Source organism: Typha latifolia, chromosome 7 (genome assembly GCF_019914945.1).
Source record: "Typha latifolia isolate L0001 chromosome 7, TyphaL0001v2, whole genome shotgun sequence".
Taxonomy (NCBI): Eukaryota; Viridiplantae; Streptophyta; class Magnoliopsida; order Poales; family Typhaceae; genus Typha; species Typha latifolia.
The window spans coordinates 2,873,384-2,886,653 of record NC_133092.1 but is presented as its reverse complement, the minus strand read 5'-3'; the positions used below and the strand labels follow the sequence as shown (position 1 = coordinate 2,886,653).

Below are 13,270 nucleotides of genomic sequence, written 5' to 3'. Positions count from 1 at the left end.
AGGATAAAAGTTCGCGATCTTTAGATGATAATAAAAATAGTCATATCCCTAAAATATCACACAATATAGGCCTTCTAATCTGGTTTTGACATATAATAGTTTGGTAAAAAAACTCTCTTAAACTAGCACAAGAAATGAGTTTAGAAACTATTTCATTAAAAAGCATATGAGAAAAGAGAGGCGAAGAGAAAAGAGAGGAGAAGAATTAAATAATACTGGATTGAAATGATGTTTCTTTTTATTACAGTTTTCGAGGACAAAATAATAATATTTCTTTGTTATTTAATAACTTCAAAAAATTGTAGTCTAAAATAATGAGAGAGAGAAATAACTATTACTAAAGTATACAAAAGTTAAGTTATGCTTATTCTAGGTCCAGAACGCATTATAGAAGATGAAAAAATTAGTCATCATACTACAGTTGCCATGTGAACAGGAAAACTCTTAGAGACAGTTTGAAACTTAGCAAACCGACATGGTTAGTAAGCTAGCAGCATGCATTACAAACCAGCATGGAGAAATGCACAAATATTTTACACACAGAAGAACAAGCGCCAGTGCTTATTGATGTGGAAACAAAACTTTTTGTTAGTCGCTCCAATTATCCTGATCAGTTGATGGAACCCGCTGTTTGCTGTCATTCTCTTCCTGCAATATATAGAAGGGCAGCAGCTTCAATACATTTAATTCTTTGATGGATGTAACATAATGGATAAAAAAAAGAATTAACTAAACAAATGCTTTTTATCGGTACTGTTATAAGAATCACGAGGGGAAGATGCGGCTGTACCATTTCATCAATCGCCGGAGTAGTCGGAGACCAAACAAGTATTTGTCTATCGTTGCTCCCAGTATACAGTTCCTACATTTCATCAAGCTTAAGCTGTATTCAGTATTTAGCAAGTAATACATTTTGATGTAAAAGATAAAGCTATGAAGATTACCTGATCCTGCAAGCTAAAGAAGCAAGAGTTCACTAAGTCATAGTGACCTCGGAATGTATGAACTGCCACTCCAGACCATAAATTATATGCCTAAATATTGAGAGAGAAAATATGTATAGATAATCAGTGCTAAACCAACTAGAAAGAAAAGCAGCAGTTAGAAAGAGAAGGCACCTTTACACTCGCCATGCATGGAACAAACACAAGAGATGAACTCTGAGTGACAGCTAGCTGTAATGATTTGCTAGTCTGTAGTCGCATACCTTCAAAATTGAGTAATGTGTTGCAGCCTGATTCAATATCCCACAGTCTTAAACGGGAATCTGAACCTGAAGAAGGAGCATATAGCTATTCTTATCAGCAAGTCCCAGAATCCAGACATTCGGAATGAGAGTTCTATATAACGATATTAGCCAACTTCTGTTGATTACTGCATAAATACAACCACAGCCAGATTTTTTGCTACCCTTCCAGTTGCAAAATAGACCCAAGGATAAGTCAGAGACACCTAACCTGAGCTCAGAAGATACATGCCATCTCCAGTTGCTTTAAGTCCAGTAACAGCTCCATAATGAGCTGTTGCACGGTTGTGACTGGATGACATCCCAGGATGTGATCTCTGTGCTGCATGTCCTCTTGATAGAATTTGGTTTTTGCGAGAAGTATGCAACTGCTTCTTCCCATTGCCAAGAGCTGTGCTGTTCTGCAATTTAGAGCTCCTTGCTAAAGAAGATTGCGCTGCTGAAGTTGTCCATGTTGCAGAACCCTAATTGAGAAGAAAAAAGATGCAGATATTTAGAAAGACAAATTGCTGCAAGTAGGCACTGTGAATAATCTTGCTACTAAAATGTTCCAACTTATAATGCAAAGCTTTTATAACATTAAAATATTTCCATAAGATACAACCTTTTCTGCCAAAGTAGATACAAGGGAAAATATATCTCACAACTGGTGAATTCAAGACAATAATAGAGAATTCCCCCTTCGATGGATTGTGCAGGTTAAATGAGCTGCCAGTAAAGTTGGTTTTATTTCAAGACAAAGGATGATAAAAAGGTTAACTGATCCCTACAGACCTTTCCTCCCATCAATTTAACCAGGCAATAGAGAGAAGCAGACCAACAAGCATATCTAATTATGTTTACTCGAATGAGTTACTTTGCTTATCACTAAGAACGATGAATTTCAGGGAAAGAGTTCCTATGTCTCCAAAAAAAAAAACCATTTATCTTCACTCTTCACTTCCTGTACTGCATATAAGAATAGCAATATAAATGAGGGAATAATTGTAACATTGAGGGAGCTCTTTCTAGATGCCTCCTGGAAAAAGCGTGGAAAATTTGTCAATAAAGCCTAAAAGGTGATGGTCACCACATGTTTCTCATTGTAACAAACTAAGAGTTCCTGAAATTTAGTGCATTGAAGAGGATTTGAAGTTACAAACATTCATATTATTGTCATGAGTACAAAAAGCAATAAGAAAGGTTTCCTGGATGGACATAAGCATAGCTGAATTTCTGCTGACATAGCTAAGCAAAGCAGAATCTGGACCAACTATAAATGATATCCAAATATGTTAATTCTGCCAAGTCTAGTGAGAAGCACCTAGTCTAATAGACACTGTTCTGTGTAAAGACCTCCATGTATGTGTATTGTGAACTCAGTGAGTTGCATAAGAAAATCAAAAGAAAATAACATGGATAGAGCCATCCAAACAGAGAGGAAAAGAGACTGAACAACGAGAACAAGCATACTTTTTTAGGTGTACTTTCAGAGAAAGGGGGCCGCCTTCCAAGCTGAGACCGTGATTGATCTAGAACAAGGAAGCATCCTGCACGTCTAATGTCCCAGAAACGTATTGCACCGTCGCATCCCCCAGTCATCAAAATCCACTCACTAGAGGTAGACCATTCTAAAGTCATAACACCATCTGCCATGGTAGACATATGAAGCATGTAAAGATCACTTTACATGAGTAAATTAATGACACTTTACAATAGGAATGGAGAATGAGAAAAAAAATCTTAAATATTGATATGTAGAAGTAGAACATGTTTCTTCTTTTGGTTCAGAGAAAAAAATAAAAAATGATAGACAAAAGCAGAATGAAAGAGTGAAAATTTGCTTGATACTCTACAATGGAATTACCAACAAAGATTAAATTGACAACCATGATATCAGTATAATGTTGCAGTTATGCAATGATTTTCTACAGCCGCAGTTAAAATGAAGATTCATTATTCTGTTATTTCCGATCAATCCTCAATAAAGAGGTAGTAAGGTCAACTTTATGGTTGATTCCAAATAGGACCTCGAGCCTTTTCTAACCTTTACACCTGAGGTTATCCTTCTTTTCTCTTTTAATACATGGTTTTTTTATTTATATTTAGTGTGCCTCGAAATGCTTGATGTGAACGAACTGTAAAATTGAATAACAGGCAGAGAAATCCTGAGTCCTTGACATGGAGCAAGCACTTAATTATTCAATTTGTTTTAACGGAAACTAACCACGATGTCCAGACAAAGTGTGAGTAAATGCTCCTGAGGCAATGTCACAGAGACGGACTTGAACATCCGCACTTCCCGCAGCAATTAGCATATGTGCAGTTGCTATAGAAGACATTGATGTGCCATAAACCTTTCCAGGCATTTTAAAATCCATGGCAACCTATGAAAATAGAAGAACATACAAGACTATCTGTATTCAGTTTTACACAGGAACACAACTGCACAATAAACTAACAATGTAAGACATACTTGAGTTGTATTTGTATCCCAGACTTTGATATAATGGTCGAAAGACCCTGTAATGAACAGCCCTGTATCCACAGGATACCAAATAGCAGTTGATATAGCAAATTTATGACCATGACTGTGCTGCTTGTCAACAACAAGGAGGCTCTTGTGTTTTGCTATCAGACCGCTGTCATACTCAGTTGCATGTTGGATATCATAAATGGCAGCGGATCCATCTGATGCTCCAGATAGCAGATATCGGCCTTCTGTCAAATCAACCTGACTATGATGTCAAATTAAGGGAAAAGGAAATGTCTGAAAATTAAACTTAGTTAGAAGTACAACACTTCTGTAATGCCTAGAGGTAGCGCAATTATCAGGGTCTAAAAGAAGGACATGTATGATTAAGAGAAATGGCACATTTCAAATGAAAATGTTCACCATGCATATTCATTAGATATAGATTACAATGACAGATTATATACCAATTCTAATCTTTTAGTGACTATATACTTGCCAAACTCTATTGACTCGAGCATCACCACAAAAAGAACAAGCTTTTATATCGGTCCTTTTATCTTCATTCCAACATTCACGAGGGGAAAGGACAGGTGAAATATCATTACCACGATCTGTCTTTATTTATTTAGTGTTGATATCCAAATCCCTATATATCAAAAGAAAAGTGGATAAAGATATGGACGCTGGTTCATTGTAGACCGTAAAGATCACCAAATCCTTCCAATTTGGCGCCATGAGCAAGAGAAACGACCCGATTTGGGGCAGAAATCAAAGAATTGCACCAAAGTTTCAAAAGATCAACCCAACGACATTTCAGTGATTGCTCCAACTTTTTTGGTAATTAGCTAGGAAACTAGAGAGAGAGAGAGAGAGAGAGAGAGAGAGAGAGAGAGAGAGAGAGAGAGAGATGTTGACCTGAAGAGAGTTGACGGCGCCGTGATGTGGGCTAAGGATCTCCTTGCGATTGGAGAGATCGAGAGAGGAAAGGCGACGGGATTGGACTCGGGCGGCGAAAGAAACGGGGAGTAGAGAGCCGTCTTCCCTGTCCCTGACTTCCTTCCACATCTCCTCCCTCGCATCCCGCTACTACTTCTCAAGCCTGCGATCAGGATCGAGTTGAGCTGACTGACCTCTTCCTCTTCCTCTTCCTCTTCCTCTACTAGTCTGCGATCATTGCACATCCGATGACGGTGATAAGCGATAAGAGAGAGAGAAACCCAGTTTTCTGTAGCCGTCTGATCTTTATCTGACGGTCGGAACTGATACGAAGAACATGTATAGCAAGGTTGCAAGCATCTCACTTTGGGCTTCCCAGATTTGGGCCTGGACCAAGCCCAATAATCTAATCACTGGAGAGAATCATATGTATTGAAAATGTATGGTCCGCATCGTAAATACGTTAATATGTAAGGTGCGAAATGTAATTGTACTGGCCTATTATCTATAAATTCATCGCAGACGGCTCGGGGGTTTTACTCTCGAAACCCTAGAGAGCTAAATAGCCATCATTCTCTCCGGCTTCGAGAACTCGTTGCAAACCCGCCGTCGAGGTACTCCTACGAACTCTCGCCTACTTTTCTTTTTCTTGGCTTCCATTGGATATTCATAACTTGCATTTGCTTATAGTTCGTTTGTTATTCTTTTGAGTTATTTCTTGTAATGTCTTCTTTGATCTCCAGGATATAAGATCTCGGTTTTCTAGTCATATTTAGGTTTTAAGATGAATAGCAAATATAAGTTGGGTTCTAAATACATAAGTAATCATAAAGATTGAAGAAAACTTTGACTATTATAATCATACTGGTAGTTAATGTGTGAACATCGAGTTATATATTAAGATCACCTTATTAGATTGCTGGATTTACTTATCATATTAATTATGTTAACATTGGGGTATTAATCATCCTGACATTGTTATTAAAATATCAGTTATAATTTCTAGTCGCTTTTTTGTATTGGAGGTGAAGGGACTGAGAAGTGAACAAGGTTACTTGCTTGTTGTTTTTCTTGTTATAATCAAAGCAGCATGTATTTTCGATATAGTATGAGAAACAATCCAATGGCATAGTTGGTTGCACAAAATTTTGCAGAAGAGAGAAAGGGTTCTTCTCATAGAATTGTGTCCTCTTAGCTATTCTTCCATTCCTCACGAGCAAATATAGGGAAACATGTCGAAAGGAAATAAGTAAAAAAATGGATGCATGACATGCTTAGGTTCTTCTCTATATGCCATCATTCAGGATGACATTCTGGTGCAAATTGTTGTACCAGTTTGTACCTTCCGTGTTCTGGTTTCCCTAGTAAGGATTGGTTATTCTTATTATTAGTGTGCTGTACAGATGAACTTTATCCTGTAGATAAAACTTTCAATTATTTTCAGCATCATCATTATGGACTTATGAATGTTCTAACTCTCATGACTTTCGATTTTGTTCAGAATGAAGCTGATCGCTGCTTATCTTCTTGCTGTTCTGGGTGGGAACACTAATCCATCCTCCAATGATCTCAAGGATATCCTAGAGTCAGGTATCCTTTGTTTCTCAGTCGCTTTTGTTACTTTTGATTGACATCTACTAATTTGGATAATTTGGGATTGCTATGACAAGATCCGTTTATTTGTTATTTGTCTTATACTTATAAGGATGAAATGAGGATTGTCATCACTTCTTTGAATTGAGGATTGTATCATTTTATACTTAATATGAAGTTTTTCACTTGTTCTTTTTGTAGTTTTTTAAAGCTATATTACGCAGGAATTTTACCTTTTTTCCTTCCCAGTAATTTGCTAGTGGTTTTTTTTATTAATGTAATAGAGTATTGACAAAAGAAAAAAAATGAGCTATGGTGATAATAATTCTTTTCTGATTGACAGTTGGGGCTGAAGCTGATGATAATAGGATTGAGTTCCTCTTAGCTGAAGTTAAAGGTAAGGACATAACAGAACTCATTGCAGCTGGGAGGGAAAAATTTGCCTCTGTACCCTCTGGTGGCGGTGCAATTGCAGTGGCGGCACCTGCCGGTGGTGGTGGTGGTGCGGCAGCAGCTGCAGCTCCTGAGCCAAAGAAAGAGGAGAAAGTTGAAGAGAAGGAAGAATCTGATGATGTAAGATTTGCTATATATAATTTGACATATCATGCCATCATTTCATTTTATGTATTCAAGAGTATTGCTCGCTCCACTCATTATGTGTCATCAAACTTGATGTGGCACTTCTTATCATCATAGCTTTGCAACGTTGGCACTGTAGGGATCTTTCAAGCTCATCTTTAGTTTTTAACAATTCAGTTGTATTCCATGTAGATGACATAATCTATGCAAATAACTTGGGAAGTTACGGCAAGTGACAGATCGTGATGGTTTGAATCTACTTGCAGTAGATTTCTCCGTCAGTCACTGGCTGGCCTTTATCTGAATCAGTAGCAACGGCATAAACTGGATACTTGAGTGCTTTTACAAGTTCAGCAAAGATATTAGCTCAACTTAGCTGTTCAGCCCATCAAATCCTTTGCACTTAACATTTTAAATAATGATTGGCACAAAACTTATTGAATCATGAGTAATCATGTGGTGCTTCTTTTTGGCATAAAACCTTTACAATCAAGCCAGACAATTAGCTATAACTGAAGATTATCTTTACATTCTTGAAAGATGGCTAACTGTTCCCAGGTTTCTCAGCTGATGTGAATTTATCTCTTCTGTTTTGAAATGTGGTGCTTCTTTTTGGTTCAGTAGTGTAGTCTGATACATGTTCTCTTTATAAATTTGATGCAGGATATGGGATTTAGCTTGTTTGATTGAGCGTTCGCATCATGTGGCTTCCTGGAGTCTGCTTATTAGTTAGACCTGTTAGAATTTAAAGATTTGTAGAGCAGACAGTTTCATTTGTCGTTATTTTGTGGACAAGAGAGTAGGTGTACTTTTTGTTCCGGTAATCTTTGAGTTTGTTTTGAAATGCAAGAATTAAGATATATCTGGTCAGTAGTATTTGTATCTGTTGATGCAAGTGATTGAGACAATCTTTTTTAAGTGATTAGGACAATTCAACCACCTCCACCATTTATGTGGCCATAATAGTAGGCCCTAAGTAACGTGAAAAACAAAATAATTCAACTAAATTAAAAAGCTTAGAACACAACAGGAAACTTGGAAATTATCGCAGAGGAATGTAATGTAGCATTTTGCTTCATGATCTATTGTAATGACAATTTCCTCTTGAGAAAGTGAAGACTTGGTTCCGAGTTGAACCGGTGGTCAGGTATACTCTGCAATATGAGTTCTAATCATTTGAGTACTGTTCCATTGGAAGATAGGTAATCTTCGAGATGGATTCTATATCCTTGTACATGGAACAAAAGATAAGCACTACGCAATTGAACGAGCTGATCCTGTAGCGCGTAGGTTCAATAGGCCACAGCCATATAATATTCACTTCTGACTATGTATATTTAAAATAAAAAAAAACCGGGAGAGAAATTGTTCCTAATAACCAATTCCAATAGTTAAACATCACTGCCTTTTATAAATTTAAGAAGTCGATAGAGACCACAGCCATAATATTCACTTCTGACATACAAAATCTGTTGAATCTAAAATCCACCAGCAGATGCCAATTGAAGAAGATCTATCAAACTTAATGGTCGTGACACTGGAAACACCACAAGAAACTATATGACAATCTATACCAATGTTTGACAGACAAAGCTGCAAAAGCTACTAGTATTGCAAGTCGCACAATTTTCCCACCAAATTGAATCAGATTTTGCATGCAAATGTAAGACCGTCCTTTGTCAGTTCTTGTGTGTCTCCCACTGCTGGCTGCAGCCGTGCCACCTTGGCAATAGCCTTGTTTTCGTCTGGAGATCCACCTTCAAGGAAAACTCCTAGTACCTTGCCGTCCTTAATCCAGTAAGAGCCAAACTTAGGCTTAGCTGATGCAGGGTCGTTGTCACCAAATAGAACTGTGTCGCCCGCATTGTCTCCATAGAATTGCCATGATAAATCAAAAGCGCGTGAATAGAAATATGGAAGGTAGTCATACTCCTCAATTGATTTGCCCTCTTCACTTGCCTTAATTGCCTGGGTAGAACTACAAATGTTAGGTGCACTGGACTTGCTATGGCCAATAAGGAAGCAGTTAGATATTACCTTAACAGCCTGTTCTGCAGACTTTCTGGCATGATCAACATGTTCAACTCTCCTCATGTCATTGTACAACTTCATAGGGAAGGTGGCCACATCACCAACAGCATACACCCCATGAACATTTGTTGCAAAAAATCCATCAGTCTGGCAAACATGTAGCAAATGTTATGCAAAATTTGTACAAATGGCAATCAATATGTCTACTCAGGATGGAGGAGAGAAGTTTAGCAAGTTAAGAAACAGTGAATTCTAGGAACAACTGACATCAACTTTAAGACTATTAATATGTAAATAAACATATTTAAGGTCATGCAAAGATTGTACTCACATATCAATCTGTTTTCTAGTAAATGTAGAAAGTTGATAGAATAAACAATAATAGCCTGTATCTTTTCTTATTGCATAATACCATCATCAGATTTCTATTGGCTACTACTAGCTAGTTAAAGCTCTTCTCGTTTCCCATTGAGTTCCATTGCTAGCAATGATAATTCTTTGTTCATTTTCATGACAAAAGCTCTACCATTAATACTATAATAAGTTGCAGTCATGATCCATTCATGGTCCTTTTTAGTAATGAACCACCATTGAACACCATATGAGCTTTCCCAAGAACAAGTCATAAATCTGCGAGCTTCTTTGTAGGAATTAATTCTTAAACTAGATTCTGAAGGAACAGGTAAAACATAGATTATCTTAAGGTAGACTGAGGAAAATACATAGTTTCATGGTCTCACCTTGATCCCACCTTTCTCCTCTGCAACTTGGCCTTTAAACAAAGTTGTTAGAGGTCTCCCACCAACACCAACAACAACAATATCAGCATCAAGCACTCTTCCATCCTTTAATTTAACTGCCGTCACCTGATCAGTGAAACAATGTGTCATACAATGCAAAAGATGGGAGCCACGAGGGAGAGCTAGAGATTTAAATGTCTCCATGTGCTTACATCCCCTTTGGTATCTGAATCAAATCCAACAGCTACTGTGCCCTTGACAATTTTGATCCCCTTATTAGCATAATAACCCTCATAAAAAGCAGCAATACCAGATGTGAAAAGCCGAGGCACTACAAGAAACAAGGATGTTAAGAACAGTTACATGTATCAATTCACAATAAATAGCTCTTATTTTGATGGAAAAGATGTGGTTCCTTTCTACAACCATATGATTTTTATGTTGCCCCATTATACACAATCAGAGATAAAGACCTTCTACATCCAATACCAGAAAGATCTCATTATAGAAATATTGATGAAGCATAACAAAATTAAGCTTTAGTAAGGGGAGTAAATTGGAACTTACTGCACCAAGGTTCTGGGTACACCATAGTGACATCTAAGTTGTTAATTGACAATGCCGCACCAAGTTCAAGACCTATGTATCCACCTCCAACAATTACTGCTTTTCCATCCTTCTTTGCCTGTATGGTTGCAACAAGCTTATCAGCATCATCAATTTCTCTAAGATAAAATATATTGTTCGCATCTGCTCCTTGAACACCAAAATCAGATAGCTTTATAACCTGAAAGCAGAAACAATATGGCCGTCAGATTGAAGCTAAGCAATAGCTAACAATTTCTTTTTTCTTGGAAAGAGATATTTCAGCTCTTCAATTAGACTGCAATAGAATCTTATTCTGTAAGCAATCCATATTAAGACTTACTATAAGAAAAATAACAGAAAAATTCAAACTTCATGTTAGATATGATTGAAAAGTATTGACATACAGTGGAACCAGTTGCAATGATCAAAATATCATATGTAAAGGTTGCTCCAGCTGCACTAGTCAGAGTCTTGGATGCAAGATCTGCTTTCACAATTTCAGTGCTAAGTAACAGCTCTATACCTGCAACAATTAGAAACCCCAAGTAAGTAAATTCTTCCAGAAGCTAGTCTAAATCCTATTCCTCATTTAAATGGTGAAAAACAACAAGGGCAATTATCTTATGCATGGGATCCAAGGAAACGCAAAGAGGTTCAAGTAGGGTTACTGCTTGTGAGTGATACCGCAATTGACAAAGTGACAAATAGATAGTATACTAAACTTCCTAGACCACAAAATCTAGAGGCACTCCTTGCCAAGATTCTACGTTCGAAATTACAGGACTTACATAGTAACTATACATAACACCAATAGGACAATGCTCAAATAGTTAAAAGGGCTCATGTTGAATAAGTGGATCCAGATTCAAATCCCAATAGCACCGATTTAACTGGGACATCATTAAATTCTCACTTCTCTCAAAAACAAAAAACTATACATGGCACCCTATGGCAGAAAAAAGAAGCATCAATGGATTTATCTGCGAATTTAAGACCAACCACTCCAACATAGGTTGGTGAGATGAGTTTCATGTCTAACTGAGCCCATTCTACTGTGTTAAGAGGAACTTCCACCGAAAGGGTTTAAACTCAAGAGTGATCATCCATTCATCTGGTTGCGGCCATAGAATAGAGTGATCAGTGATGCAATGAACTTGAAAGTACATCATTTAGACACATTATCGGACACAAAAATGTAGACTTAGATAGAAGGGTAAGGTAGATGAGCAACTCTAGCCAATGATGATTATTGTTAAGATATATGGTACATACCTTATAGAATTCTGTTTTAGACTTTTAGTACAATCAACAGTAAAAATAAAGAAACAGAATCCACCTTTTTCTGAATACCATTCAGGCAATAATCTTTCTCCCCCACTTCCAACACACACATGAAAACCTGGAAGTCTTGCAGCACCTGTTACCCAGAAGAAATGATTTTAAAGATAGCGTTAAGATAAACATCTAGGCAGTAAAGATTTTGTGTAAAGGAGCAAGAGCACTGTCTTTGAATGTAGAATTAGTTAAACAATGTAAACTGGAAAAAAGAGAACAGGAAAAGTATAACCCAGAGATCATGCAATTTATACCAATGTGGAATGTCAGACTGAACAGACAGAGATCCATACTTACACCACATATGATACCAAGGAGTTTATTAATTACTCCAAACAAAGCTAAGACGAGATCTGATTTAATAAAAGCATGAATTAACCAATAACATCATAAATAACCTGGTTTGATATTCTTAGAAGAAAAATATATCATGAATTATTATTTTTTCTTGTTTTGAGTTGCAATAAGATTTGAAACTCCTCTGTGTGGAGTCTTTTACTTCACAAAACGATGGATGCTTATATGTACAAGCCTTAGTGTATGCAGTACAGCATGGTTATAACTCAAAGGATAAATTAACATTTCCATCGTAGATGGAGGACTTACCCTGTGGAAAAAGGTATCCTTTGCTAAGTGCTGGACGTTCATAAGGAGCCACCTGTAAGGTGAAACAGAAACCCACTTCAAATTATGCATGGTAATACATAATCATTGGATATTGCACAGTTTGGTGATTCTGACTTTTAGGAGTTTTAGAACTGATCACTTGTGAACGCTATAATACCCTTTAGAGCAATCATATTTATTTTATGTCAGGTACTTAAACAGAAGATAAGCATCATCATCAGAGTGATCCCTTTCAGAAGTGCAAAGCTAACAAAAAGACCGTCGTTGTTATAACCTACAATAATTTGAGCATATCTGAACCGCTTACCGCCTCCTTCGATATAATTGCCAGCTCTCCTGGGTTCAGGCCATGCTTCGCAAACTCCCTCGCTGCATATCCCTGAAAATTCAAATCCACAAACCCTGAGGTGCACAAATAGACAAAGCGACAAAGAATAACAATTCAACAACAAATTCCCATTCATTCGTTAACGAATCGTTCAGATCGAAAGTAAATATCAAGAACATCTCAAACTTTTTCGCTATAATACAGAGAAGGAAATATAAGGATCATAGTTAAGCAAAAACGCTGCCAAAGTGAATAAAAAAATTGTGCGATCGCACCGGATTCATTGATCCGATAAAGATATCCAAGGTGATAGAAGTCGAAGCATCCGATCCAGATCGAAAACTCACCGCCGCAACGCCACCGCCGAGGATTACGTACTTGAAGTGCTTCTCCGCCATGATCGACCGAATAACGACTAGCAGAAAGATCGAAGAGAACTAAGACAGAGAGGAAAGGAGGGGAGAATGAGTGACTGCACTGGTAGCCCAAGGGAGCTATTTATATTTTTTATATTTATTTGCTTTCCCTTTTTTAAAATTTATTGGGAGGACGAACGCTATTGGCTGCGATCTGGTATGAAGGAGAAACATCAAATGGCCGGAATTTATGCTGTACGCGCGACACGTGGCTAATCACCGTACGTCCATCAGCGACGTTGGAACCTTGTAGCCTGATTCCGAACACATACCTGCCTTACTGGAACTTTTGACGTTGCTTTGTTTGTATACTTATTCTGACTATAAGGAGAAAAGTTTATACGGCAGCCTTCATCGCTCGAGGTCTTGGGCTCTCTTTTGGTTTGAGGTTGAGCT

The 13,270-nt window shown here is 37.5% G+C and overlaps 3 protein-coding genes across 4 annotated transcripts; 1 reads left to right on the top strand and 2 right to left on the bottom strand.

Moving 5' to 3' along the window:
- Positions 1-358: 358 nt before the first annotated feature.
- Positions 359-4,879, bottom strand: LOC140792987 (WD repeat-containing protein ATCSA-1). Of its 2 annotated transcripts, none has more exons than XR_012109856.1 (9): positions 4,617-4,879; positions 3,702-3,959; positions 3,453-3,612; positions 2,699-2,874; positions 1,458-1,710; positions 1,119-1,273; positions 945-1,034; positions 791-877; positions 359-648 (listed from the first exon to the last, which is right to left on the bottom strand). XR_012109856.1 is itself a non-coding variant. In XM_073144279.1 (9 exons), the coding sequence occupies exons 1-9, from the start codon at positions 4,764-4,766 to the stop codon at positions 589-591; spliced, it is 1,374 nt and encodes a 457-aa protein (XP_073000380.1). In that variant the 5' UTR covers positions 4,767-4,878; the 3' UTR covers positions 359-588. The 2 variants fall into 2 exon arrangements, 1 of the variants encoding a protein (XP_073000380.1); XM_073144279.1 differs by having other exon boundaries at positions 791-862; positions 4,617-4,878.
- A 280-nt stretch (positions 4,880-5,159) lies between these two features.
- LOC140792579 (large ribosomal subunit protein P2B-like) lies at positions 5,160-7,679 on the top strand. The gene is made up of 4 exons (XM_073143655.1): positions 5,160-5,251; positions 6,139-6,227; positions 6,574-6,803; positions 7,473-7,679. The coding sequence occupies exons 2-4, from the start codon at positions 6,140-6,142 to the stop codon at positions 7,497-7,499; spliced, it is 345 nt and encodes a 114-aa protein (XP_072999756.1). The 5' UTR covers positions 5,160-5,251; position 6,139; the 3' UTR covers positions 7,500-7,679.
- Positions 7,680-8,197: 518 nt separating this feature from the next.
- Positions 8,198-12,951, bottom strand: LOC140792441 (monodehydroascorbate reductase 3, cytosolic-like). Its single transcript, XM_073143445.1, has 10 exons — positions 12,806-12,951; positions 12,438-12,509; positions 12,110-12,161; positions 11,505-11,585; positions 10,573-10,691; positions 10,148-10,367; positions 9,793-9,911; positions 9,581-9,706; positions 8,847-8,987; positions 8,198-8,777 (listed from the first exon to the last, which is right to left on the bottom strand). The coding sequence occupies exons 1-10, from the start codon at positions 12,854-12,856 to the stop codon at positions 8,454-8,456; spliced, it is 1,305 nt and encodes a 434-aa protein (XP_072999546.1). The 5' UTR covers positions 12,857-12,951; the 3' UTR covers positions 8,198-8,453.
- Positions 12,952-13,270: the final 319 nt, after the last annotated feature.